Source organism: Myxine glutinosa, chromosome 1 (genome assembly GCF_964187855.1).
Source record: "Myxine glutinosa chromosome 1, kmMyxGlut1.1, whole genome shotgun sequence".
In the NCBI taxonomy this organism is placed as follows: Eukaryota; Metazoa; Chordata; class Myxini; order Myxiniformes; family Myxinidae; genus Myxine; species Myxine glutinosa.
Window position 1 is genome coordinate 241,041,943 of NC_136261.1, and position 27,896 is coordinate 241,069,838.

Below are 27,896 nucleotides of genomic sequence, written 5' to 3' on the forward strand. Positions count from 1 at the left end.
TAATTTTCAAAAAGTTACAGCTTCGGATGAAACACTGGTGGTTTTAGTATGCTATTATCCAATTGATTAAGAAATTATTTTTCGATTATTGTTTATTGATTTTAATTACGCAATTAATCGATCAATTATTGTTCACCTCTCCCCTAATACCATGTCAATGTGCTGCACGGTGGTGTCGCCGGGTGCCGAAGGCACCGCGCCAATGACACGCTGGAGGATATTTAATTATTTGGCATGGGGGCGGTGTACTTTGAATGTATCTGTACTTGTTTTTTTGTTTTTTAAATCAAGACTCAGGTTTCCACTTGTACTTTTATATCGTGAAAGAGATATCATCGATCTCATGAATCTCACAACTGAACGCAGATAGCCGGCTTATAAACTCACCGTCTGGAGATGTGATGCACGACGCCCCTGTGTGCACATCGTTTGGTCACCATTCCATCGACTTGCGTCTTACGTGAGTATTTTATATTTAAAACAAGTATTTTATGCCAAGTAACAATGGGGTAAGTTTTACGAATCCTATTTAATCCACTTATCGCTTCCTCCTTGTACACGAACCAATCGGCGGCTCGCGCTCCTCTCAACCTGCGCTTAGGCATTTTATGAATGGAAATAAGCCCCGCCTTCGGCTCCGCCCATCTGCCCGCAGAACGGGAGCGAGAGCAGAGAGACGGAGCATATCGAGCGTGGAGCGCGGCGACAAAGATAGCAAGAGAGTGCGAGAGGCGCATCATTTGTAATCAGCGTTTGAAGGCAGGTAGCGATATGGTGCGTAGTGGGGCGACGTTCGCGATCCTTCTCTTGAAGCTGCTCTACCTGTGCGACCCTGGGCGGGCCCTCCCGCGATCGGGGTTGTACCCTTACGGGGAGCGCATCGGAGACTCCCCGGTGCCGCCCGGAGACGATGCCAGCGCAGGGGTCTCTCGGCTACGCCACCACTACTGGCTGTACTCGCACGCGTATCGCTCCCTGCACGTGAGTGTCACTTCCACCGTAGTAAAAGTTCATCAGAATTTTGCGCACGCTACGGTATTGCATTGAGGAGCACGTCGTTGAAAACAACGGTGCTCTATGTAACCCACAGGTATACGATCTTGCACTTTACAGGTAGTCGCATATAATAATGAGTTGCACTTTGAAAATCCATCAGAAAGCTTTGCTCTAATGTACATTAACTTGAGAACTGCCCCTCGAGACCCCTCGTATATCGCTTCGAAAGTGACGTCATTATTACGGCAATTGTAATTACTGGTGCAAACAGTGATATGAGTCAGGGAGCTGTGTAATAAGACTTTGCTGGCATTACTGCACTACTCCTCCGATTACTCATCCTGAAATGTTCTGATCGAGTTTGCGAGACCTGAAAACTGTCGGTGAGAGATTCGCCAGTAAAGGAGGATGGGAGATTAAGGAATGGGCGACAAACAATGGGTGGTAAGGAAGTGACCTGTAAACAATGAGCGAAGGGAGAGTGATCTTTCAATGATGGGGGGTGTGGGATTGACCACTAAGGGAGTGACTTGTAAATGATGGGCAATAAGAGTGTGACCAGCATAGGGTGAGCTATAGAGAGTGCCCAGTAAAGGAATGGCAATATGAGTGTGACCAGCATAGGGTGAGCTACAGAGAGTGCCCAGTAAATGATGGGCAATAAGAGAGTGACCAGCATTGGGTGAGCTATAGAGAGTGCCCAGTAAATGATGGGCAATAAGAGTGTGACCAGCATAGGGTGAGCTATAGAGAGTGCCCAGTAAATGATGGGCAATAAGAGAGTGACCAGCATTGGGTGAGCTATAGAGAGTGCCCAGTAAATGATGGGCAATAAGAGAGTGACCAGCATTGGGTGAGCGATAGAGAGTGCCCAGTAAAGGATGGGCAATAAGAGAGTGACCAGCATAGGGTGAGCTATACAGAGTGCCCAGTAAAGGATGGGCAATAAGAGAGTGACCAGCATAGGGTGAGCGATAGAGAGTGCCCAGTAAAGGATGGGCAATAAGAGAGGGACCAGCATAGGGTGAGCGATAGAGAGTGCCCAGTAAAGGATGGGCAATAAGAGAGTGACCAGCATAGATTGAGCTATAGAGAGTGCCCAGTAAAGGATGGGCAATGGGAGAGTTCCCAGTAAAGGATGGGCAATAAGAGAGTGACCAGCATAGGGTGAGCGACAGAGAGTGCCCAGTAAAGGATGGGCAATAAGAGAGTGACCAGCATAGGGTGAGCTATACAGAGTGCCCAGTAAAGGATGGGCAATAAGAGAGTGACCAGCATAGGGTGAGCGATAGAGAGTGCCCAGTAAAGGATGGGCAATAAGAGAGTGACCAGCATAGGGTGAGCGACAGAGAGTGCCCAGTAAAGGATGGGCAATAAGAGAGTGACCAGCATAGGGTGAGCGACAGAGAGTGCCCAGTAAAGGATGGGCAATAAGAGAGTGACCAGCATAGGGTGAGCGATAGAGAGTGCCCAGTAAAGGATGGGCAATAAGAGAGTGACCAGCATAGGGTGAGCTATACAGAGTGCCCAGTAAAGGATGGGCAATAAGAGAGTGACCAGCATAGGGTGAGCGATAGAGAGTGCCCAGTAAAGGATGGGCAATAAGAGTGTGACCAGCATAGGGTGAGCTATACAGAGTGCCCAGTAAAGGATGGGCAATAAGAGAGTGACCAGCATAGGGTGAGCGACAGAGAGTGCCCAGTAAAGGATGGGCAATAAGAGAGTGACCAGCATAGGGTGAGCGATAGAGAGTGCCCAGTAAAGGATGGGCAATAAGAGAGTGACCAGCATAGGGTGAGCGATAGAGAGTGCCCAGTAAAGAATGGGCAATAAGAGAGTGACCAGCATTGGGTGAGCGATAGAGAGTGCTCAGTAAAGGATGGGCAATAAGAGTGAGCAGCAAAGGGTTGAGCGATAGAGAGTGCCCAGTAAAGGATGGGCAATAAGAGAGTGACCAGCATAGGGTGAGCGATAGAGAGTGCCCAGTAAAGGATGGGAAATAAGAGTGACCAGTATAGGGTGAGCGATAGAGAGTGCTCAGTAAAGGATGGGCAATAAGAGTGAGCAGCAAAGGGTTGAGCGATAGAGAGTGCCCAGTAAAGGATGGGCAATAAGAGAGTGACCAGCATAGGGTGAGCGATAGAGAGTGCCCAGTAAAGGATGGGCAATAAGAGTGTGACCAGCATAGGGTGAGCGATAGAGAGTGCCCAGTAAAGGATGGGCAATAAGAGAGTGACAAGCATAGGGTGAGCGATAGAGAGTGCCCAGTAAAGGATGGGCAATAAGAGAGTGACCAGCATAGGGTGAGCGATAGAGAGTGCCCAGTAAAGGATGGGCAATAAGAGAGTGACCAGCAAAGGGTTGAGCGATAGAGAGTGCCCAGTAAAGGATGGGCAATAAGAGAGTGACCAGCAAAGGGTTGAGCGATAGAGAGTGCCCAGTAAAGGATGGGCAATAAGAGAGTGACCAGCAAAGGGTTGAGCGATAGAGAGTGCCCAGTAAAGGATGGGCAATAAGAGAGTGACCAGCAAAGGGTTGAGCGATAGAGAGTGCCCAGTAAAGGATGGGCAATAAGAGAGTGACCAGCAAAGGGTGAGCTACAGAGAGTGCCCAGTAAAGGATGGACAATAAGAGAGTGACCAGCAAAGGGTGAGCGATAGAGAGTGCCCAGTAAAGGATGGGCAATAAGAGAGTGACCAGCAAAGGGTTGAGCTATACAGAGTGCCCAGTAAAGGATGGGCAATAAGAGAGTGACCAGCAAAGGGTTGAGCTATACAGAGTGCCCAGTAAAAGGATGGGCAATAAGAGAGTGACCAGCAAAGGGTTGAGCTATACAGAGTGCCCAGTAAAGGATGGGCAATAAGAGAGTGACCAGCAAAGGGTTGAGCTATACAGAGTGCCCAGTAAAGGATGGGCAATAAGAGTGAGCAGCATAGGGTTGAGCTATACAGAGTGCCCAGTAAAGGATTTGCGATGTGTTAGCGAAGGGCCACACATATGACGTGGACGAGCAAATAATTGGCCTTTCTCTGAGTTAAAGATGAAATAATTATCACCACCTCAGAGATTGAACCGTTTGCCTTCATTTCCCAGGCAAAGAGAGACGCTTTCTTTGGGAGACAAAAACGGACAAACACAAGTTATTTAATTAACACATAAATAAATAATGGTGTCATATAATATTTTGTACCTTAACATGTACTAGAAGTTACGGTGTGGGACTTTTGGCAAGATTCTTGTAATCGATTTTTTCTGGTTTATATCGTGCTCTGTTCATTAATTTTGAACCTCTGGGGGAAACGGACCGTTTATGTAAGGACCACCCAGAAATGAATTAACGTAAGGAGCAGTGGCCGATGGGAGGGGAAACGGGGTGGGGATGAGGAGGCAGTTGAAACAGCCAGAGCTGTGGAAAGGGAAAGTCAGTTTTGGGGAAGGTCTCCTGGGAAATCAGCTAAGGAGGGAACACACCGGGACCCGTGGTGGAAATTGTGTACCTTGTTGAGGAGAAAGCGGTATTGAGCCAATTGCTGTTCCAGTCGATGCGACGAGTTGTGGAGTGAATACAGAGATGGCTTTCCGTAAGGTGGGGATCACGAGGCGAGACCGCGGGATGTCCACGTGATGTATGGCCCTTTGCTAACCAGGCTGGCAATGCAGGCTGAGTATTTCATAACAAGGCTGTTCTGCAAGCATCGTGCTCCAATTGTAAAACACCCATGAGGCCATCTGTGAAGGAATGCACAGAAGCATTCAATAAAACAACCCTAAAGTACCTTTGATTATTTTACCTGTAACATAGACTCTCGACGACTCGCAGGTCATTCCTGATCATTGATGTATAAGGTCTGCGGTGTCTAAAAAAGAATGGTAATGGAGATAGGCCAGGGCCGGGGTAGGAGGTGTTTCCTGACCCTCGACTCAAGCCTGCAACATTTGCCGCACCACAAATCCTCAGGCGATCGGATTTGGTCTTGGAGATAAAACAAAGGAAATAACTACATGATACCTTATTAAAATGTTTTTCACCAAAACAATGGGACAAGCGAGGTTAAAGGTCATTGCTATCAACCGCATAATGTGTTTGTGTGTTGAAAGTGAAAAGCGAGAGAGGGGGAAGAGGGCAGGCCAGGTATTGGTATCAATACGTGCATCAAGTAAAGCGTAATGAGGAAATTGATTTAACAGCAATATTTTAATATGTTCTGGCTGCACATTTTTATTTTTTACAATTATTGAAAATTTGATTGGTCGATGCATTATCATACCAGCAACGGTTCCCGCCCCACGGGCGGGGCTTCAATTGGGAGGCCCAAATGAAAAGGCAAAATATCAGAAATTGAAGGGTTTTTTTTATTTTAAACGATTTATATAAACATCCGTTAAATCATATCACACGCAAATCATCAAAATCTAAACATTATTTGTGGAATTTCAATAAAAGCCACATCACTGTTCATATCGGTAAATATTATTCCATCGTGTTTGGAAAAACTGGAAAATTAGAAAAATTGGAAAAATTGTAAAAAAAAAATTGGAAAAACAATATACAGTAGCCTATGTTACTCCAGGGGGTCCCAGGATTAGCCACCCAAAATTTCGTTGCGATCGGTTCAGCCGTTTTTGCGGTACCTGGGAACAGACAGACAGATATTTGGTGAATTAATAGTAAGATGTGCACGTATGGATTGTCAAATAAATAAATAAATAAATATGAGATGACTATGAATGAACCCATGCAAAACCTAATGAATAGTTGAAAATAAATATCACATAAGTTAAAATAAATGAATCGACCTAAAGGATGGTCACAAATGAGTTAAATTGTAATGCGTGGAATGAGTAATGTAATTTGTCCTACAGGAGAGCACAGAAATAGCGCTCTTGCCAATGCGCCAACTAATCTTGATCTGATTCCCAATCCGACTACAGACTCTCGAATCTCTGCTTCGCAGAAGCGTGGGCAGGAGGTTACACGACGAAGCGAGCCGCTCCTCGGACGGTTAAGCCTTAACGTTAACGTTCTCACTTCGCTAAGAGTAGGCGCGTTATTGTCGGCACCCTGGCCAAATTACCAAACTCCTTTATCTTTCAGCCTGTCCATTCGATTCCTGAAAGACTTGGGCCAAAAATGTTCCCTGGCCGATTCAAAAAGAAGGTGGGAATAATGGGGCCGTTAAAGAAGCAGTAGTAGTGGTATGAGAAACGGAAGAATAGATCATTGATTTATAACATCACACGTGAATGAGTGAATACAACTAGTCATTCGCATAATGACTACATATATGGACTATTGGATAAATGAAAGGACAAATTTTGTTGCAAGTGGATTTTATCGAGTACACTTTTGCCATCTGCCAGGAGGGAAGAAAATAGACGACTGGCATTACTATGGACCTCAATCCAATAAGACTCATCATCCTTACACCTCTTTTTTAAACTGTGATTTTAAATTATCTCATATATTTCATGCAGTGTAAGGACAGACATGAGGAGACATCAGAACACTATTACATTTAAAATTATGAGGAGGTTAGTAGATTAGTAGACAATGGTGAAGTAACCAGCTAGCTAGTACCGGTATTTCATTAACGGACTCAGTTACTCACACTTTCTCGTGAGTCGGCCGGGAGCGTTTTTTTGCCCAAGTCTTGCACAAACTGTTCGGCCAGATCGAACGTTTGATTGAAGGTGGCACGAATTTGTAATTTGTTCAGGGTCTTGGTAGTAACTCGCCTGCACTTCATGGATGACACCGTGAAATCCTTAATCTTTAACATCCATATACCAGGGCTGGCAGACATGTCCTGAGGCCTAACATCCGTCCGACAGACCACGCACACATCGATGCCTCACCTTGCATCCGAAACAGCAGGGTAACAGTTTATAGCTCGGTCGAGATTCAAACCAAGGTTAGACAACACAAAGGCGAGTGGACATCACTGTAAACTATCTTGTCAGCCACAATAATGTCCAAACAAACATAGAGCTATGGGATTAAAACCTGAAATCCCAACATTATACGCGAAGTATTCAGATGGGAACAGAAATGAGGTCAAAATGAACTTGACTCCGCCATGCCGAAGCTAAGCTACTTAGAAAATACATACAGTATCAAACAGAGATTAGTGGGATTATAAAAGATGAATCTACACGAGGATATCGCACTGATTATCCAGACTCGGTGGTGTAATGGTGACAATGTCTGCTCTGAGTCTGGGACGTCGGTGGTTCTGAACCTCGGCTGCGTCACACCACAGACAATAAAAACGGTACGTGCTGCTTCCCTGGTTGATGCTCAGTATTTAAAAGAATAGAGCAGGAACAAATAACGCTGGGAGGGCAATGGCAAACGACCCAGTATAACCCTTGCCAATAAATTGTTCTGACAGCACCAATGCTCTGTAAAGGGCACGGCATGTCAACATCAAATCAATTGCACTGATTAGGATAAAATTAAAAGTTTTACATTTTGAACTTGTCAAACTTTGTTTTACACTCGTATCCCACTCATTGCCCTACGACTGCTGAAACTAATTGCAGTTGAAAAATGTCATAAAGGGTGATAAGGTCATCACAACATTACACACATTGATCATAGAGCCAAACTATATTTTGAAAGGTTTTTCAAGGCTTATTCATTTCTCACATCACCCTTTTCTCCTGGTTTTGTTCACTGGTCACACATTCTGGCTACCAATATCCATAACTTACATCAATCATCCAAAGGCTCCATGTATCAGTGCATTCACCTTTCATGAAGAAGTGAGTGTAAATGTTTGTGACAAATTGCCTTCCAGATTTTTTTTTACGTGTTTGATGCTACAGTTTGCACAAATGTCAGTTTCTTCTTAATGATCGGTATTAACGATAATGATGTGCCCTGCATCAGTGTACCGAGTATGAATGAAACAGAATACAAGTCCTCATCGAGGACACAGTCCCCAGCCACACTTTAAAAATGGGGCGCATACATTTTACATTTAAATAAATAAATACCAAAATAAAAAAATACAAAATATAGATTTTCGTGGTAGAGATGGGGAAGGTTTATAAATAAATAAATAAATAAATAAATAATCCAAGGTGGAATGTCGGTCGCGGTGATGGTAATGTGCATATAAATTAATAGTGCATATGGTAAAGTGTGTAAATATATAAATAATTAAAAGTTGTAGTGATATTGGTAAAGGGAATAAAAATAAATAATTCAAGGTGGTATGTAGTTAGTGCTGATGGTAAAGTGTATGTAAACACAGTATACAATATAATAAATTAAAAATTACGTATTTATAGTGCAGAATGTAAACTTTATACAAACAAACAAGAAAGAGCAATCAGGAGATTGAGGACCCTCACCCGGTTGTATTTTCGTGGTTTTAAGTCTTTTGTGTTAAAACAAATAAAACAAAAACAAATAAAACAAACGGCTGAACCACGTGACGTCATCATTTTTTTTCTCCACCAATTTATCTACAGATGACGCTCAAAAAATTTCATCTTGAACGGATTAAGTTTTGTACTTGTCGAATTATGATGTCATAATGGAGGCACCTATGACATCATTAGCATATTTTATTCAGCATGGAGAGTTATTTACAATGAGCCATGTCTCAATTTGTTCTATTCAGCACTTTCGGAGATATGGAGGTGCAAAGTTTTTCGGTTTTTCCAAGATGGCGGCCGAACTACGTGACCGATGACACCATCATTTAAAAAAATCTCCACCAGTTTATGCCGACATGGCGCTCAAGAAATTGCATCTTGATTGGATGAAGTTTTGTTCTTGTCGAATTATCGAATTTTGACGTCATAATGGAGGCCTTGGGCCTAGAGAGTTAAAATTGGGCACAGTCTATTCCAGGGCAAGACAAATATGTGTGTAAAGTATGGTGATTCTATGTGCAACAATGTAGACGTAGTACTGCGCACAAACAAACAGACAGACAGACAGACAGACAAACAGACAGACAAACAGACAGACAGACAGACAAACGAACCAACCAACATACTTGCCGGAATTTTTCCGGCAAGTAACAAACAAACAGACAGACAAACAAACTGACTCAAATGCAATACCCTCTCCTCTGGTGAGGGTAAAAATGGTTCCCAAAAGCATATATACAATCCTGTGCTATTCTCTCCCCGAATTTTTTTTTTGGGGCCAAATTCAGAAATAAAATCGTATGTCCCATCACATTTGGCTTCTATTTCAAAATCAATTAATATTGCTCATGCCCAGATATTAATGCAGAGATGTGCCGAATATGAAATCATCCATTCAGTAATTTTTAAGGAGAGACTACAGACGGATGCGCGTATGCATGGACAGACGTATGGAAGGACGGACGGACATATGGGCTGGTGGCCCCAAAATATAAGCTGCTGACGCCTGTTCGGGGGCTAAAAAAAAAAAATCCGATATTGTTAATTGATATGTCAGCACCAATGACCTTGGTCTAAATGTACCGTATCAGAAAGAATAACAATGGTGAAGCACCAGGAATTTAAAAATGACACCATGACAACTTAAAAGCTGAATAAATTCAACCTCATATCAGTAATCGTAGGAGTTACTGAAGTGCTAAAAATATTGGAAAAAGAGCATTGGAAACTCTCTCTGGAACTTTGCCCAAAGCTTGTTCAGAGCTGCTGCCAAAGCAACCCCGTGGCAAGGAATAAACAGGGATTACATCATTGATAGTCAAAGTAGGAATTTGGCCTGGGAGTCGCCGATAACCTGATTACTTCGTGAATCCACCGTGGAATATTCAATGGCCATCAACATATGCCAGCAGATAGGGCACCCAGTTTTAACACATTTATTTGAAGGACAGTGCAATGATGTGATGCCAAATAAGCTCCAACCGGAACCTGTCCAGGTTTCAGTGGCAATCCTAAAAAGAGTTCATGGAGCAAAGATGCCGTCCTAAAGTATACCTGAAATTCCCAAATGCTTAATCTTGAAAACACCACAATTTGATTCTTGAAATGACAACCTAAAAAAGTGATTTGGGCCAGGGATAAGTCTTGTTCTGCCTTCTGAAACCCGCCTACAGAGATGTATTGTTCAAATGTAATTTCTAGATCATTAAAATAAATAATATTCAGCATCTCCTCAGTCATGAATGTTATCGAATTTATTTTCCAAAAAGCAATCTAAATATTGCTTATGCAAGGGAAGGGGAGAAGTTGGGGTATTAATTGAGGATGAGAGGGAATGAATAGGAAATTTGAAAAAAATATTGTATCGAGAAACAGAACTCAAGAGAGGGATCCAAGGAGTCGGTTCCACAGATGGGAGAAAAGATTTATGGAATGGAGGTGAACGTTCGGTGTAGAACTGAGGAACGTAACCAGGTGTGAGATTGTTAAGGAATGCATGGGATCCGAGCAGTCTTGGAGGAAATGGAGGGATGAGAGAGTGGGAGGACTGAGGCAAGAAGTGAGAGGATGCAAAACGAATATTCCTCCAAACTTCTTTCAGTGGGTAAAAAGCAGAGCTGTGACGTGTCCCCTTCTTTTTACCGAGATATGGTATTAAATTGGAGAGCCTTGACCTTCATCTCCTTCAGGTGAGCAATACGAATCACAATGACACCAACCCAGGGTAAAGATCCATACTCCATGATACTTGGGATGAAGACTTTATACAAGGTACATTCTAATAAGCTCTGAACAGGTCAGAATGGACTTGCTCTGTAGAGAATACTGAGATGGCCTTATTCACTTATTGGAATGCCAGTTTCGTGATATGGTCCAAGACAGGTTGTCACAGACTGCGAGACTGAGGAGCTCCAATGGCTGCACCACTTCCATCGGTTGCAGAGAAGTAGACTTTAACAACTTGTTTTTTATCCGGATCTTCAGAGATGGACAAAATAGCAGCCTAACTTTCAGAAGCATGGTGTCGTGTTCTGCACAGGGTGGAGTCTGCAAAATCATACAGAAGATTATCCAGGGAAAGGAAGAGGGCATTGCCCTATATCAGGAAATAGGGTTGGACTTAAAACGCTATATTGTGGGAAATCAGTATCTGGAAGGAGACCTTGAGATATAAATATTTTCTGGAGAGACAGAGAGATGACTCAAACATCAGATAATCCCTGAGGTATGAGTTGTCTTTCTGACTTTCTGGAAAATCCTCTTTATCTATTCGCCGATTACTCCCCCTTCTGCCATGACATCCCCCATCCTTCAGATAGAAAGGCTGCAGCCTCTTCCCTCTCTACAGACCTTGGTAGAATCACAAGATGGTCAAACACTTGGAATATATCTTTCAATCCTGACAATTCTCACACTCACTCTCTCTGTCCAAAAGGACTGTCTGGAAAATCTACCTGAATTCTTAACAATCCTCTTGAAGAAGTTCAGTCACTCAAATTCCTGGGTCTCGCTATTAGCCACAATCTTTCTTGGGCGAACCACATTTCTAAGTTTGCTTTACATTCATCTGTCGTGCAAAGTCCTTCCTTAGCACAGATGAACTCTTGTACAACACCTACAAGGCCTTCATCCACAACTCGGAGGACTGCTCTCTCCTCTGGACTGGCTCCCCTACCTCACATGTTGCTCAGCTTGATGCTGTGGAAACCAAGGCCTTCAAAATAATTGGAATCTTCCACAATGTCCACAATGTTCTTTCTTTCTCAAAAATGGATGGAGGTCCTCAATGCCAAACAGGAAATTAGAGCTGTCTCCCTTGACATATCACGTGCCTTCGATATGGTCTGGCACCCCGCTCTGCTCACCAAACTCTCCTCCTTTGGTATCCATGGAAATCTCCATGCATGGCTGGCGGACTTCCTCTCTAGTCGTAGTCAACGTGTGGCCCTGAATGGGTTTCTCTCATCTCCTCTTCCTGTTCAGGCTGGAGTTCCCCAAGGCAGTGTTCTGGGCCCTGTGCTTTTTCTGGTCTTCATCAATGATCTCTCTGACTCTCTTGAAAATCCTCTCTATCTCTTTGCTGATGCCTCTACTCTCTGTCGCTCCATTCCTCATCCCTCAGATCGGCAGTCTGCAGCCTCCTCACTCTCTGCTGACCTGGACAAAATCACAGACTGGGCAAACAAGTGGAACATGTCTTTCAATCCTGACAAATCTCACACTCTTACGATGTCTCTCCGAAAAGACCGACTGGACAACCCTCCCATCCACTTTCTGAATAATCCTCTCCAAGAAGTTCTGTCACTCAAGCTTTTGGGTCTCACTATCTGCCATAATCTTTCCTGGGAAAATCGCATTTCAAATCTGGCCTCCAAAGCCAGTCGCCGACTGGGCATCCTCCATCGTGCGAAGTCCTTCCTTGACACACCTGAGCTCCTCACCACATACAAGGCTTTCATCCGCAGCTCAATGGAATACTGCTCTCCCCTCTGGGCTGGTGCTCCTGCCTCACACCTAGCTCTTCTTCACGCTGTTGAAACCAAAGCGTTCAGAATCATTGGAATCTCCCGCGATGAAGCTAACTCCAAGGGCCTTTCACTCACTCACCGCAGGCAGGTTGGTGGTCTTTCCGTCTTCTACCGACTCCTCTCTGGCCTTGCCCCCCCAGCTCTCTCTGGGCTCTGTCCCCCAAATATTCCTACAGGTCACACAAGATCTGCCTGCAACCCTCTTATGGTTAAACCTCCAAAATCAAGACTCTCTGCTCACCTTCACTCTTTCATTCCCCTTTTCTCCCACCTCTGGAACAAACTCCCTCACTCTCTTCAATCCCACTCCACCCTCCAGGTCTTTAAAACAGCTGTTCACCACCATCTCTTATCTTCCCCCATCCAAAACCTTGATATTTTCTACCCCTGCTAATTTCACCCCAAATCCACTTTTTTGAAATACCAACTTCTGTCCTGGAAGTCCTTGGTGTCCTTGTGTTTTATACTTCTCCCACCTCCCCCCCCCCCCCCTTTCCCATGCCTCCTCCCCCCAAGCCCTCTCCCTCCCACACATCTCCCTGCTCTCAAATGTTATGTTTGTGTGCTTTCCTTTCTCTCCCCACCTTGTCTTCCGCTCCCTCTTTTTATATATTTTGTTTGTGAAATAAATGTTAGCTCTTTCACGAGCCTCGATTCAATATACAAAAAAAAAAAAAAAAAAAAATGTAGCTGATTCTAGGGGGAAATCACTTTCACATCACAGACTGTGGTCTCTTTGTCTTTGAAAGTTTATTTGTCTGGTCTGTCTGCTCTGTTCAATCACCCCCCTCTCCCCCAACCACCTAAACTCCCAGATTTTGCAGGGTGCACACAGTCTGCCAGCAACTCCTTTTTGGTGAAACTCAAAAAAATGCAGAATCACCAATTTCAATCCTCACCTCCACTCTTTCATTCCTCTTTTTTCCATCTGTGGAACCAACTTCCACATTCTCTTCAACCTCATTCTCCCTTCTAGGCTTTCAAGAAAGCTGTTCGCTACTATCTCAGATCATCCTTCATCCAAAACCATGATCTGTGCTATCCCCCATTAACCATCCCCATGGCCACATATTTCCAAGTTTCCAGTATTTTCTTCTTGAGAGTTAGCTTCTGTATCCATATTATCTACCTGCATGCATTTTTCTACCCTTTCTTTCTTCCCCACATCCTTTTTTCTCCAATTCTCCTTCTATTTTGTCCCTCAACCCTGCTGTTGGTGCGCTTCCTTTTGTCCTGTTACATCCTGATCCTTTCTATGTTCTAGCTCCTCCATGAGCCTCGACTTTGTATACAATAAATCGTTCAAGAGCAAACCATTATTTATGCTTGTGGAGAAAATCTGATGATCATTCAAGGAAGAGCCCCCGCATAGCATTAGCAGATAGCTTGGAAAGAAGGAGGGGATACCAGACACTATTCAAAGCTTGAGAGAGGTCCAGGAAGGCCTGAATCTCTCTTTTGAGATTTAGTGCATCCAATCATTGTTCGGTCTAATAAAGTAACATGTACATGGTATAATAGTTGGGGCAGAAGCCAATGTAATGATTGGAGATTAAAGAGTTGGAAAAGAGACATTGCCTGAGGTTTGATGCAAGGATGTGTTACATCAATGGATGGAAATAATATAACATTTATAATTTATTCTAATTGCTGTGGGAAGCAAGGCAAGCTGAAGTTTCAGGAATTAACTCTTAATTTGCGCAGATTGTCCTTCTTTCCCATTGTGTACAGCATACTTCAATCAACTTTGTACATTGCGTACAGCATACTTTCCCATTGTGTACAGCATACTTCAATCAACTTTGTACATTGTGTGCAGCATACTTTCCCGTTGTGTACAGCATACTTCAATCAACTTTGTGCATTGTGTACAGCATACTTTCCCGTTGTGTACAGCATACCTCAATTCATCTTGGTCCCCAATGCAAACAACACAAACTTGTAAAATAAAACCAGTTCTCGATTATTTATACTCGCAACGGTACCCGCCCTACGGGCGGGGCTTCAATTGGGAGGCCCAAATGAAAAGGCCAAATATCAGAAATTGAAGGCTTTTTCTATTTTAAACGATTCACATAAACATCCGTTAAATCATATCACATGCAAATCATCAAAATCTAAACAGTATTTGTAGAATTTCAATCAAAGCCACATCACTGTTCATATCGGTAAATATTATTCCATCATGTTTGGAAAAAACTGGAAAATTGGAAAAATTGGAAAAATTGCAAAATTGGGAAAACACTATAGCCTATTTTACTCCAGGGGATGCCAGGATTACCCACCCAAAAGATCGTTGCGATCGGTTCAGCCGTTTTTTCGGTACCTGGGAACGGACAGACGGACATTTGGTGAATTATAGTAAGATATACACTCGTACATACATATATATTCCAGCACTTTGCTTATTATGGGGAGAAGGCTAAATGTCCCATAGTTGAATGGATCAAACTTGGAATCCCTTTTGTAAATAGGGGGTGGCATTTGCTTTCTAAGATTAAGGCAGGTGGCCATCTGAGAAATACCTGGAGAAGGGTGTGCAAAGAGGACAGGATGTGACCCAAACACAGTTATTGGAGATTACAGGGCAAATTTTCCCACTGGTTGGCCTTGCCAGGATTTGTTAAATGGAGATAGGAATAAAAAATAGGGTCGATTTGGCCCCCTACTGCCCCCCTCCAACTCCCCTCCAAATAAATGAAGAATACAAGTACACATACATTCAAAGTACACCGCCCCATGCCAAATAATTAAATATGCTGCAGCGCGGCATTGCCGGGGCGCCTCCGGCGCCCGGCAATACCGCAGTGCAGCTCATTGAGGCTGCATTGGGAGGGAGAGGTGTACACTAATTGATTGATTAATTGTATAATTAAAATCAATAAAAGATTATCACAAAATATTTTCATAATCAATTGGCTAATCGCATAACTAAACCAGTAGTGCTTCATCCGAAGATGTATCTTTTAGAAATTTAATTAAATAAGTCATTTATAAAAAATTAAATAATTAATTGATTACTCAATAAATAATTAATCGATTAATCAATAAATACTTAATAGATGAAATGATTAATCAATAAATCAAAAATATCCTTGATAGCCACATCACTTGGTCACTCATGTCCAAATATTAGCTTCCCAGCTCAAAAGGTGCCTGAGATATTGGCCAAATGAGAAAGAAAATAAATAAATGATTAATAATGAAAATAAATAAATAATAATCATAAAAAAATTAAATTATTAATCAATTTGGTCAGAGAACACATAAACTACCACTATTTCATCAGAATCTGTAACTTAAAAAAAAAAATTTTTTTTGTCATTAATCGAATAATTAAATAATTAATCGATTAATTGATTAATTAATAAATCAAAAATATCCTTTGCAGCCAAATCACCTGGTCATTGGCATGTCCAAATATCAGCTTCCTAACTCAAAAGGTGCCTGAGTTAATAATGGTCAGAAGAGAAATGAAATTTAATTAATTAAATAAGTACTTAATTAAACGCTAATAATTAAATAACTCCTCAATTAATTGATTATTCAAAAAACAAAAAATACCGTATTTGACAAAGGACTTGCTCACTACTGTGCCGAAATTTCAGCTTCCTAGCTCAAAGGATGGCTGAGATATCGCCCGGACAACCAAGAAAGAAAACAAACAAGTACAAATACATTCAAAGTACACCGCCCCATGCCAAATAATTAAATATGCTGCAGCGCGGCATTGCCGGGGCGCCTCTGGCGCCCGGCAATACCGCAGTGCAGCTCATTGAGGCTGCATTGGGAGGGAGAGGTGTACACTAATTGATTAATTGTATAATTAAAATCAATAAAAGATTATCACAAAATATTTTCATAATCAATTGGCTAATCACATAACTAAACCACTAGTGCTTCATCCGAAGATGTATCTTTTAGAAATTTAATTAAATAAGTCATTTATAAAAAATTAAATAATTAATTGATAACTCAATAAATAATTAATCGATTAATCAATAAATAATTAATAGATGAAATGATTAATCAATAAATCAAAAATGTCCTTGATAGCCACATCACTTGGTCACTCATGTCCAAATATTAGCTTCCCAGCTCAAAAGGTGCCTGAGATATTGGCCAAATGAGAAAGAAAATAAATAAATGATTAATAATGAAAATAAATAAATAATAATCATAAAAAAATTAAATTATTAATCAATTTGGTCAGAGAACACATAAACTACCAGTATTTCATCAGAATCTGTAACTTAAAAAAAAAATTTTTTTTGTCATTAATCGAATAATTAAATAATTAATCGATTAATTGATTAATTAATAAATCAAAAATATCCTTTGCAGCCAAATCACCTGGTCATTGGCATGTCCAAATATCAGCTTCCTAACTCAAAAGGTGCCTGAGTTAATGGTCAGAAGAGAAAGGAAATTTGATTAATTAAATAAGTACTTAATTAATCGCTAATAATTAAATAACTCCTCAATTTATTGATTAATCAAAAAAAAAAAATACCGTTTTTGACAAAGGACTTGCTCACTATTGTGCCGAAATTTCAGCTTCCTAGCTCAAAGGATGGCTGAGATATCGTCCGGACAACCAAGAAAGAAAACAAACAAACAAACAAACAAGAAAGCAAGAAAACAAACAAACAAACAAGAAACCAGAGTGAAAACTGAGTACTCTCTTTCAGCGTGCGTCACTGCCGAGCCCCCTTTGGTGCCCGGCAATGACGATTTGCAATGCCTGGAGATGGCATAAGAAAGGAGCGGTGTACAACAAACAACCAGAGTGAAAACTGAGTACTCTCTTTCAGCGTGCGTCACTGCCGAGCCCCCTTTGGTGCCCGGCAATGACGATTTGCAATGCCTGGAGATGGCATAGGAAAGGAGCGGTGTACAATAATGTGAAAATTTTAAATATAGTAAAGAAAATTATTGTCCCCCTTCTCTGTTGTGATGGGAGGTGTTTTGTCTGCTACGCACCACCTAACCCTTCCTCTCTCCTAACTATTCCTCTGACCCTTCTCATTCACACCCTCTCAGCCTACCTTCCCATTTCCGTCCTTTGTCCTGTAACTCTGCCCCTCCTAACTCCCCCCCTCCCCAAACACCATCAACACATGTCACACAGGTTATAGTATCAAAAGTATGAAACACTGCTTCGTATCAAAAGTTCTTGGAGCGGACTTAGCACAGGCAAGGTTTGCTGAATGACCTTTTGCCTTTGTTAGCTGCATGACTTTCGTTAACTGCATAGCTTTGTAAATGTGAAAAGGGGAATGTATGAATCATACAATGATAAGAAGGGGAGGAGTGTTAAATTTTCACATTGTTGCATACCTACATCATATGCAGATAGACTCTAAGCATGCTAAGCTGAGTAACTAACCAGCATTTCAAACAGAGTAGGCGGTGTAATGATTAGAGTGGTCGCTCTGAGGCTGATTGGTCAGCGGTTCAAATGAACAGTGGCTGAGTCATACCAAAGACATTAAACATGGTGCGTGCTGCTTCCTTGCTTGATGCTCAGCATTTAAGAATGACAGAGAATGGACAAACAACCATAGGTTGGCAACAATTATGCAGGCTTGACAGGCCTAATGGCCTCCTCCTGCATTTAAGTTCCTTGCCAGGGAACTCGTATGAATCCAGTTTAGTCAGAGTGTAGACCCGTTATGACTTCCTGAACTGCACTTGCACCCAAAACACTTGTTTCACAACGTGGGATTTCTGGCTTCTGAATGAATGCGGCACTCAAAAAATATGAGAGGGCACCTGGAAGATAAAAAGGAATGTGAAACTTTAATGTGTCACAAGGCTTATGGACACCACTTGATAACTTCCAGATGGGATGGCATTTGTAATGGTGGGAAAACAGCTTACCCAGAGGAACCACCCATCCGTTTGTCACAGCTCACCTAGGGAAGTGTTCACGGCCATGGGTTGGGGAAGAGAGAGGACAAGACTGTGGAATGAGCAGCATCGAAGATCTGCTTGAAGGAATGCTAACTAAAGTGTAGTAATGAGCAATGTGTTTTGACTAATGCCTTATCCACCTGGTGACATATTCCATTTGTGTTGGCCACTGTGGGGCAGAGCAGCTTCATGTAAGCAGTTTACAATATTAATTGCAATGATCACAGTACGACAACATTGCCCATCATGTACCCGCAATCTGGAGGCCCTAATGCCTTGTTGAAAGTAGTTCTTGAAAAAGGGAAGGCATCGTTTTAACTATTTGACTTTACAATAAACTTCTTCTTCTGAAGTTACTTTTAGCTTCCTTAATTTGGTGAGTTTGGGGATCCTTGATTAATCGCCCCTTCCCTCTCCTGAATTAGCCTTCCTTTCTATTTTCCTCTCGAGCTTCACGACGGGTAACTAGGTCACACTCACCCTTTAATGTCCGTGACCTTGTGATATTTTATGCAGAGATATTTTGACTGTGCACATAGCATGCGTTCCTTTGCTTCTTGCTATCCATCCATTGATTTCCCCCAGATTTTGGGGTACAGAGGCAGCAGTGTTTTGCAACACAGCAGAATATTTCGACCGTCATAATACAGTGATGTGTACATTTGATGCGAGCGGTGTTGCAATCATAACGAGAACCATATAGGATTGCGCTGGACAAATCCATGCAGAAGAACGAGACATAGACAGATAAACTCTCAGACCTATAAGGAAATACATAGTGATGAGGTGGTTCATAATCCCTGAGAGTTTGCTGCTGGTCACAGTGCCTCGGCCATCTGTTTTTGAACTCCTCCCCCACCCCAGCCCCCGCACTCGCACCCAAAGAGCTGGTCCAGTCAGATAACCTCAAGTCACGCTTCCTGGTCCAGTGGATAAGTCCGCTCACTATTGGCCCATTCAGATAACCTCCAGTCATGCATGCTTCCTGGTCCAGGCATGTGTCACATTGAAAGCTGTGGGCCTGTGGTCAAGGCCTAGAAATGTATTTACTCCCTTAGAATGTAGTTTACCTTCTTAAATAGAAACCCATTTGAAAAGTGATTACCCATTTCAACTTTCAGGAAAAGTCTTTAAAAATATGTGATTGGTAAACTCCATGCTCCATTATCCCTCAGGAAGCAGGAAGATGATTGAGCAGTTACTATGTGTAAACGAAGAAGGCAATTATGACTATAGTTTATTGCTACAACAAATTACTTTGCTATAAAGTGGCTCCGATACCACAGATAAATTCCGTGTATCATTCCGGCTTAATAGCTTAATTTGGGTGAAGGGGTACGGTCGTAACTCAAGTAATTTATTATTGTAGCTGAAATCAAGGAGCAGCTGCAATGTGGTAGCCCCACGTCTGTGGCCTTGATGGGAACAGTGGGAGGTGCATGTCATGCGGTCTCCTGAGAAACCACATGGCTGGAAGTGATGTCGGCACGGTGTGATCCTGCTGTGGAAAGGTGAATGCTTGTTAGTTCAGGATTGGCAGGTTGACATGGGGGGCAGTTTTCGCAAGATGTATGTTAACGTCGGTTTTCTGATTGGTTTGCAAGGATGGAAAAATCAGAACCATGTGTGATTATGCAGATCATGCAATCATCATGAGAGGGTTTATTGCTAATGCCAATTATTAAGCCAATTTGTTCAGGCAGTTGTAGACAACCACTTTTTACATTTAGATTGATCTGAGGCTAATTTTGAAGCTTAAACCGAGATCCCATGCAGGACATCGATGCATATAAACACAAAGAATTAAGTTAAGCACCCCCCCCGTTTTTTTACAACCTCGCACATTACAAGTTTGTTGTCGTCAAAACAGTGTAATATACCCATGATATTGCTATATTTTCTGGAGAAGTGATATTATGGTCACATAAAAACATAACAATCTTGCCGTTTTCAATATTTTATTCTGAATAATTTAAGGTGAAAATTTTTGGGAATTTTAGGCATATTTTCACCTCAATTTAAGTATGGAGCTATAGGTCCATCACGGACAGTGTGGATGACGTTTATGTTTTCTAACGTACAGTCATTGTTCTGAGAAGACCTCTAGCGATCTTTGCGTCAATAACGTGTGTAGGACCCACGTGATCGGATCACTGACTCAACCAATCACTTTTTTTCACTTTGATCACTCAATTTCATCAATGGATAATTGCTAATGTCATACCAATCATTATTTGATCTCACATACCTTAGAATATATGCCAATGTATACATATACACAAAGAATATATATTAGGGGGTGCTTACCTTAATTCGTTGTGTAGGGGTGCTTAACTTAATTCTTTGTGTATATTTATGTATATATAAGCCGCCCAAAGCTGTGTGAACTGTGAATAACAACGGCCTGCCTGAAATGTGAGCAACAATCGAACCTACAGTGCATTCAGAAAGTATTCAGACCCCTTCACTTTTTTCACATTTTGTTATGTTGCAGCCTTATGCTGAAATCGTTTAAATTCATTTTTTCCCTCATCAATCTACACTCAATACCCCATAATAACAAAGAGAAAACAGGATTTTAGAAAGTTTTGCAAATTTATTAAAAAGAAAAAACTGAAATATCACATTTACATAAGTATTCAGACCCTTTGCTTTGACACTTGAAATTTAGCTCAGGTGCCTCCCATTTCTCTTGATCATCTTTGAGATGTTTCTACACCTTGATTGGAGTCCACCTGTGGTAAATTCAATTGATTGGACATGATTTGGAAAGGCACACACCTGTCTATACAAGGTCTCACAGCTGACAATGCTTATCAGAGCAAAAACCAAGCCATGATGTCGAAGGAACTGCCTGCATAGCTCAGAGACAGGATTGCGTCGAGGCACAGATCTGGCGAAGTCTACAAAAAAAATTCTGCTGCATTGAAGGTTCCCAAGGCACAGTGGCCTCCATAATTCTTAAAAGGAAGAAGTTTGGACAACCAGGCTCTTCCTAGAGCTGCCCCCCCCCCCCTGACCCGGGCAAACTGAGCAATCAGGGGAGAAGGGCCTTGGTAATAGAGGTGACCAGGAACCCGATGGTCACTATGGCTGAGCTCCAGAGATCCTGTGTGGAGATGAGAGAAACTCCCAGAAGGATAACCATCACTGCAACACTCCACCGATCTGGGCTTTATGGCAGAGTGGCCAGACGGAAGCCTCTCCTCAGTGAAAGACACATGAAAGCCCACAGAATCTTGTTTCTCACAAAGTCGTTTAGGTGCTTTTTTGCAAACTCCAAGCGGACCTTCATGTGTCCACAAGCGGGCATCCACGGAGAACCGAGCTGTGGTATTGCCATGGAAGCTTGTGGAGATTGAAGCTTGACGTGCCAAGTGGCTTAAGCTCTCAATCAAGCACTCCAATGAAATGGTTGAAGAATACATCATTTATTTTATAACCTTAACATTGTCTTGAATGTCAATTTTTCATTTTATTTTCAAAAACGACGACCGCTGTGATAAAAAGTCAATTACACCACGTGTGACTATCGCCATGGCTTACAAACATTAGTTGATAAGAGCATCGAGGCTCTATATATGCCAAGTGGCCAGTTATAACAGAGGTGAATGGGGGAACCTTTACGTAATCCATAATACTATGTGGATTTGAATACTATATGGATTTAACATTCTCTTTAAAAATATATCAGAACTTTGATTATATACTTTAATTAGTCCGTGAGAGGCCATCATGGAAAATTCCATCATATAATGCATAAACTGCTCTAAGCTCCTAATTTGAAAACTATAGTACATATAAAAGCAATGTATTCAGCGATTCATAGGTATGAAGATCAGACATTTGATGATGTGAGTATGGAAAGTGAAAAAAAAAATTGGAGTGCTTACTCATGCCGAAACCATTGCGGCCTGTTCCAGGGCAAGGTAAACCTTGTCGGGGCGGTCATGGTTTTTCGAAGCTGTTCCACGATCTTCACGCACGCTCAAAGTTAAGTAATTGTTCACAATTGTATTTTTGTCGAAACTGTATTTATCTTACGTGTGTGTACCTATCATGTGTCCTTCGGAAGATTCTCGATGTTAATCTTTCATACCTGTATAAAATAGTCATGTATTTCGTGCCACGCGGGCGAGTTGTTGAAGCTTCTTACCTTGAGGCTTGGTTCTCTCTGGGCATCCAAAGTGAAGTTATTTTTCCATTTGTGTGTTTGTCAAATTTCAACTCGTTATTTTATCGTCTATGCGTTATTGTTTGTTCATAGTTAGTTTTTGTTACAATTTCCTGTAACTCGTAATTAATTAATTGTGTTCTGTTTGCTCCGCGTGTGCGGCCTTGTTCCCTGAGGCTACCCCCGTGGGTGGTTGTTAACTTAAGATCCCTACTTCGTGTTTTGCTTGGTTCTTAGATTTTTTCCCTTCTACCCTAAACAAAGTACTCTTTGTCTAACGTTTTAAATCCCCACCCCCCCAAAAAAACCAAAAAAAACCCCAAAAAAAACATTTATTTTCCTTTCTCCATGTGTGCTGTTGTCTCATCGTGTACATCTGTCCACATGTGCTGTTCGCCCCGCCCCCATTAACTCCTTGCCATCCACCTTTTGCCCTGTTCACGTGACTTGTGGTTGTCCCTCTCGGCCCTCTCCCCGTTGGTATTTTGTGAATATAAGATTGTTCTTCACGGTTCTGTTTAAATATTATTTAAATATGTTTCAACTTTCCCCTGCAGTGTTTTATTCATTGGTGTATTAGAACACGCTGTTTTTCTTCCTATTTAAAAGGCTTTTTTCAATTTCCTCTCCAACTCATTCCAATTCCAAAAAAAAAAAATTCAATCTCTTATACGTCTCCCTCACTACATGTTCTAAATTCACATTCATTCCATCCCTCCTCCATCGTTCTTAATCGGATTGCTTACTTGAAAATCACAACAAACCCAATTTGTTATCAATGTTTGTCTTTCATTAATCATCCTTTTTCTAAACTCCCCTCTTGCCCCTCCCCTCCAAATCCCCCCCTTGCCCCTACACTCCTAAACTCCCCCCTTGCCCCTTCACTCCTAAACTCCCTCCTTGCCCCTCCCCTCCAAAACTCCCCCCTCACCCCTCCCCTTCAAAACTCCCCCTCAAGCCCTCCCCTTCAAATCTCCCCCCATACCATTCCTCTCCAATTCTCCCTCCTCTCCCCTCCTCCTCAAAGCCGCCTCCTCCCCACTTTGTCTCTCTTCTATCTCATACCTCCACCTCCCCCAACCTTCGACTTTCCTCTGCCCCCCCCTCAAACAACCCCTCACTGTGCCTCATCCCATCACCATCACCATCAAACCTTTCGTCCTCATCCTTCCCTTTCTTGTAACTCTTCTGTAATCTCTGACACACTATCAATTGCTCTCCCTACCTCCCCCTCTCATCCCTACCCCTCCCCTCCACTGTCCTACACCCGATGCTCCCCCTCTCTCTTCATTAACGGGATGGACCTCAAACATCCAGGGCCTTCGCGCAAACCTGACTGATCTCTCCATACAGGTTGCTTCTGACAATCCAGACTTGATCTGCTTAACAGAAACTTTCCTCGTTCAAGATGTCTCTGATTCATTAATATCTCTTCCTGGTTACTCACTCCTCCGGTATGATAGACCTGAGCCTCGTCCTGGTGGTGGGGTTGCTATCCTTATCAAAAACTCTCTTCCTCACTCTCCTTGCACTGCCCTCTCTCCACCTCACCCCCAGGAGTACCTCTGGCTACGGTTTCCTCTCCACTCCCACCTTTTGTTCATATGTGTTCTGCACCGTCCTCCAAACAGTGATGACTCCATTTACATTTCACTGTCTGACAACATGGACCAACTTCTATCCACTCATCCCAACTCTCTCTTCCTCATATGTGGCGACTTCAACTGTCATCATGCCAGCGGGCTGGGTGTGGGTTCATCTCTCACCAGCCATGGCACCTCAGCAAAGGACTTCTTCGACTCACTGCGATTGACACAATCTGTCAATTTCTCGACCCGGATCTCAGCCAATGGAGTATCTTCTCTTCTAGACTTGGTTCTGACAAACTTCCCTACAAATGTCTGCTGCTCTTCTTCTGCTCCAATCGGTTCTTCTGATCATGTGCATGTTAAAGTGGACATCTCTGTGGCCTTTCTCAGAGAGCCTCCTCAGCATCGACGAGTCTGGCATTTCACTCATGCCGAATGGCACGGTTTTCAAGCAGCCATCAATCATCTGGAATGGGCTCCCATCTCACTGCCTCTGACATCAATTCTTCCTGGGAATTCATCCAAGGCAAACTGCTCTCTCTCATGCACAGATTTATCCCATCTCGTCTTCAGTTGTCTTACCCTTCCTCCCATCCATGGTACACTGAATCTTGTGGTGAGGCAGTTGCCCTGTAACAACTTGCCTTTTCCTCTTGGAAGGCTAATCCAACTGAAGGCAATCTCAGTTCCTTCCACCAAGCTTGGAACAAGTGTGTGTCTACCCTCAGGAGTGCCAGGAAGCACTATCTCTCCACACTCAAGAATGAACTCTCAAACCTGTCTCCTTCCTTCAAATCCTGGTGGCGTCTGGTCAAATCCGTTTCTGGTGTTTGTTCCCCCTCCATCCCCTCCCTTACCTCAAATGGCTACACAGTTGACACCGCACGTGACAAAGCCGAATGCCTCAACTCTGTGTCGGCCTCAAAATCTTGTTTCCCAAACCCATCTCTCTCTGTTCCCACCTTACCCAGTCGCACCCAACTGCTCCTGGACTCTGTTTCCTTCTCTCCTGACAAGGTGGAGAGGTTTTTGTCAAACCTCAACTCTGATTCTGCAACTGGACCAGACGGCATCAGCCGACGGGTCTTAAAATCCTGCTCTGCCACTCTATCTCCTCCTCTCTCTGTTCTTTTCACCCTCTCTTTTGCTCAAGGTCATCTGCCAAAATCTTGGAAATCAGCAAACATTACCGCTTTACACAAAAAAGGTGCTAAAACAGATCCTTGCAACTTCAGACCAATCAGCCTGCTCCAAATTATCAGCAAAGTCATGGAATCCATCATTGCTTTGGATATCAAATCCTTCCTCTTCTCCAATGGCTTGATCTCCGATCATCAATTTGGATTCAGACCAGGTCATTCTACTCTGGACATGCTGCTTCTGCTGTCTCAACAATGGGTGGAGGTCCTCAATGCCAAACAGGAAATCAGAGCTGTCTCCCTTGACATATCATGTGCCTTCGATACGGTCTGGCACCCAGCTCTGCTCACCAAACTCTCCCCCTATGGTATCCATGGAAATCTCCACGCATGGCTTGCGGACGTCCTCTCTGGTCTTAGTCAACGTGTGGCCCTGAATGGATTTCTCTCATCTCCCTTCCTGTTCAGGCTGGAGTTCCCCAAGGCAGTGTTCTGGGCCCTGTGCTTTTTCTGGTCTTTATCAATAATCTCTCCGACTCTCTGGAAAATCCTCTTTGCTTCCATAGAAGCCTCTTTGCATCCTCTTTGCTGATGACTCCACTCTCTGCCACTCCATTCCTCTTTCCTCAGATTGGCAGTCTGCAGCCTCCTCACTCTCTGAAGACCTGGACAAAATCACAGACTGGTCAAACAAGTGGAACATGTCTTTCAATCCTGACAAATCTCACACTCTTACTATGTCTCTCCGAAAAGACCGACTGGACAACCCTCCCATCTACTTTCTCAACAATCCTCTCCAAGAAGTTCTGTCGCTCAAGCTTTTGGGTCTCACTATCTGCCATGATCTTTCTTGGGAAAACCACATTTCCAAGCTGGCCTCCAAAGGTAGTCACCGACTGGGCATCCTCTGTCGTGCGACGTCTTTCCTTGGCATACCTGAGCTCCTCACCACATACAAGGCTTTCATCCGCAGCTCAATGGAATACTGTTCTCTTCTATGGGCCGGTGCTCCTGCCTCACACCTCGCTCGGCTTCACGCTGTTGAAACCAAAGCTTTCAGAATCATTTGAATCTCCCACGATGAAGCTATCTCCGAGGGCCTTTCACTCACTCATCGCAGGCAGGTAGGTGGTCTTTCTGTCTTCTACCGACTCCTCTCCGGCCTTGCTCCCCCAGCTCTCTCTTTGCTTTGTCCCCCAAATATCCCTGCAGGTCGCAGAAGATCTGCCAGCAACCCTCTGATGGTTAAACTGCCGAAATCTAGGCTCTCTGCTCACCTTCACTCTTTCATTCCTCTTTTCTCCTGCCTCTGGAACAAACTCCCACACTCCCTTCAATCCCACTCCTCCCTCCAGGTCTTTCAAACAGCTGTTCACCACCATCTCTTATCTTCCCCCATCCAAAACCTTGACCTTTTCTACCCCTGCTAATTCACCCCAGATCCACTTTGTTTGAAATTCCAACTTCTTTCCTGGAAGTCCTTGCAGTGTCCATATGTTTTATACCATTCCCACCTCCCCTCCCCCCTTCCCATGCCCCCCCCCCCCCCAAAGCCATCTCCCTCCCACAGATCTCTCGATGTCCCTGCTCTCAAGTGTTGTGTTTGTGTCCTTTCTCCTCTCTCCCCATCTTGTCTACCGCTCCCCATGTTATATATTTTATGTGTTGGTTTGTCTTTCTGTGTTTTAATGTTCGCTCTTTCACGAGCCTCGATGTTGTATACCAAAACAAAACAAAAAAAGAAAAAAAAAAAGGTGTTTTTGAGTAGGCTGAATCTTAAGACATAAAAAATATGTATTTATACATATATATGTGTATATATATATATATATATATATATATATATATATATACATATACATATATATATATATATATATATATATATATATATATATATATATATATATATACATACACAATATACATACCCCCACTATTCACGGGGGATACATTCCTGGAAAATTCATGAATAGTGAAACCCGCGACTAGTGGGGCATTGGTTTAATGGAAAGAGGGAGGGATATGTTCCCTCGTAACGAAAATCCACAAATAGAGAGGCAAAATCTGAAAAAGTTGAGGCAAAATCTGCAAATGGCGAAGCAAATCCCGCGAATGTCGACGATAATCTGCAAAGGCTTTATAAATACCGTATGTGAAGCTAATGGCTCATGAAAATGTTTTTTTGCGCCCCTGAAAAAATTTCAAGGGAGCGGGAGAAATTCATGAAACACCGCCACAAATAGAAAAAAAAAACGCGATTTCGCAGAACACGGCCGCGAATGGAAAAAAAATCAGTGGATTCGCAGGACACTTTTCCGCAAATCGAGAAACAGGTCGCATTTTATCACTCGCGAATACATGGAACCCGTGGATAGCGGAACCACAAATAGTGGTGTCCGACTGTATTCCTCGATTTACATGCCACTAAAAGTTAGATTGGAATGCCACAAAGTTTTACCAAAACAAATAATTTCTGTAACAACATAATTTGGAGATGGTGATTTGACATTTTGGTAAGCACCCATTAGAACGGTAGCATTGTTGATTGGCCTATCAGCTTTCCTGAGAAAGCACTTAAGTCTTTGATATGTAGTTTCATATTTTGATATGAAAAGTTTGATATGTAGTTTCAAGTCATATTTGTAATATGTAGTTTCACACACTG

General features: G+C 42.7%; 1 protein-coding gene across 2 annotated transcripts in view; it reads left to right on the forward strand.

The window, feature by feature from the left end:
* Window positions 1-653: 653 nt before the first annotated feature.
* Window positions 654-27,896, forward strand: part of LOC137435391 (nidogen-2) — a 259,920-nt gene continuing 232,677 nt past the window's right edge. For both annotated transcript variants that reach the window (XM_068129147.2, XM_068129155.2), the window contains exon 1: window positions 654-981. In XM_068129147.2, the coding sequence (XP_067985248.2) occupies window positions 772-981 (210 nt within the window). In that variant the 5' untranslated portion in view covers window positions 654-771. The remainder of the gene's footprint in view (window positions 982-27,896) is intronic.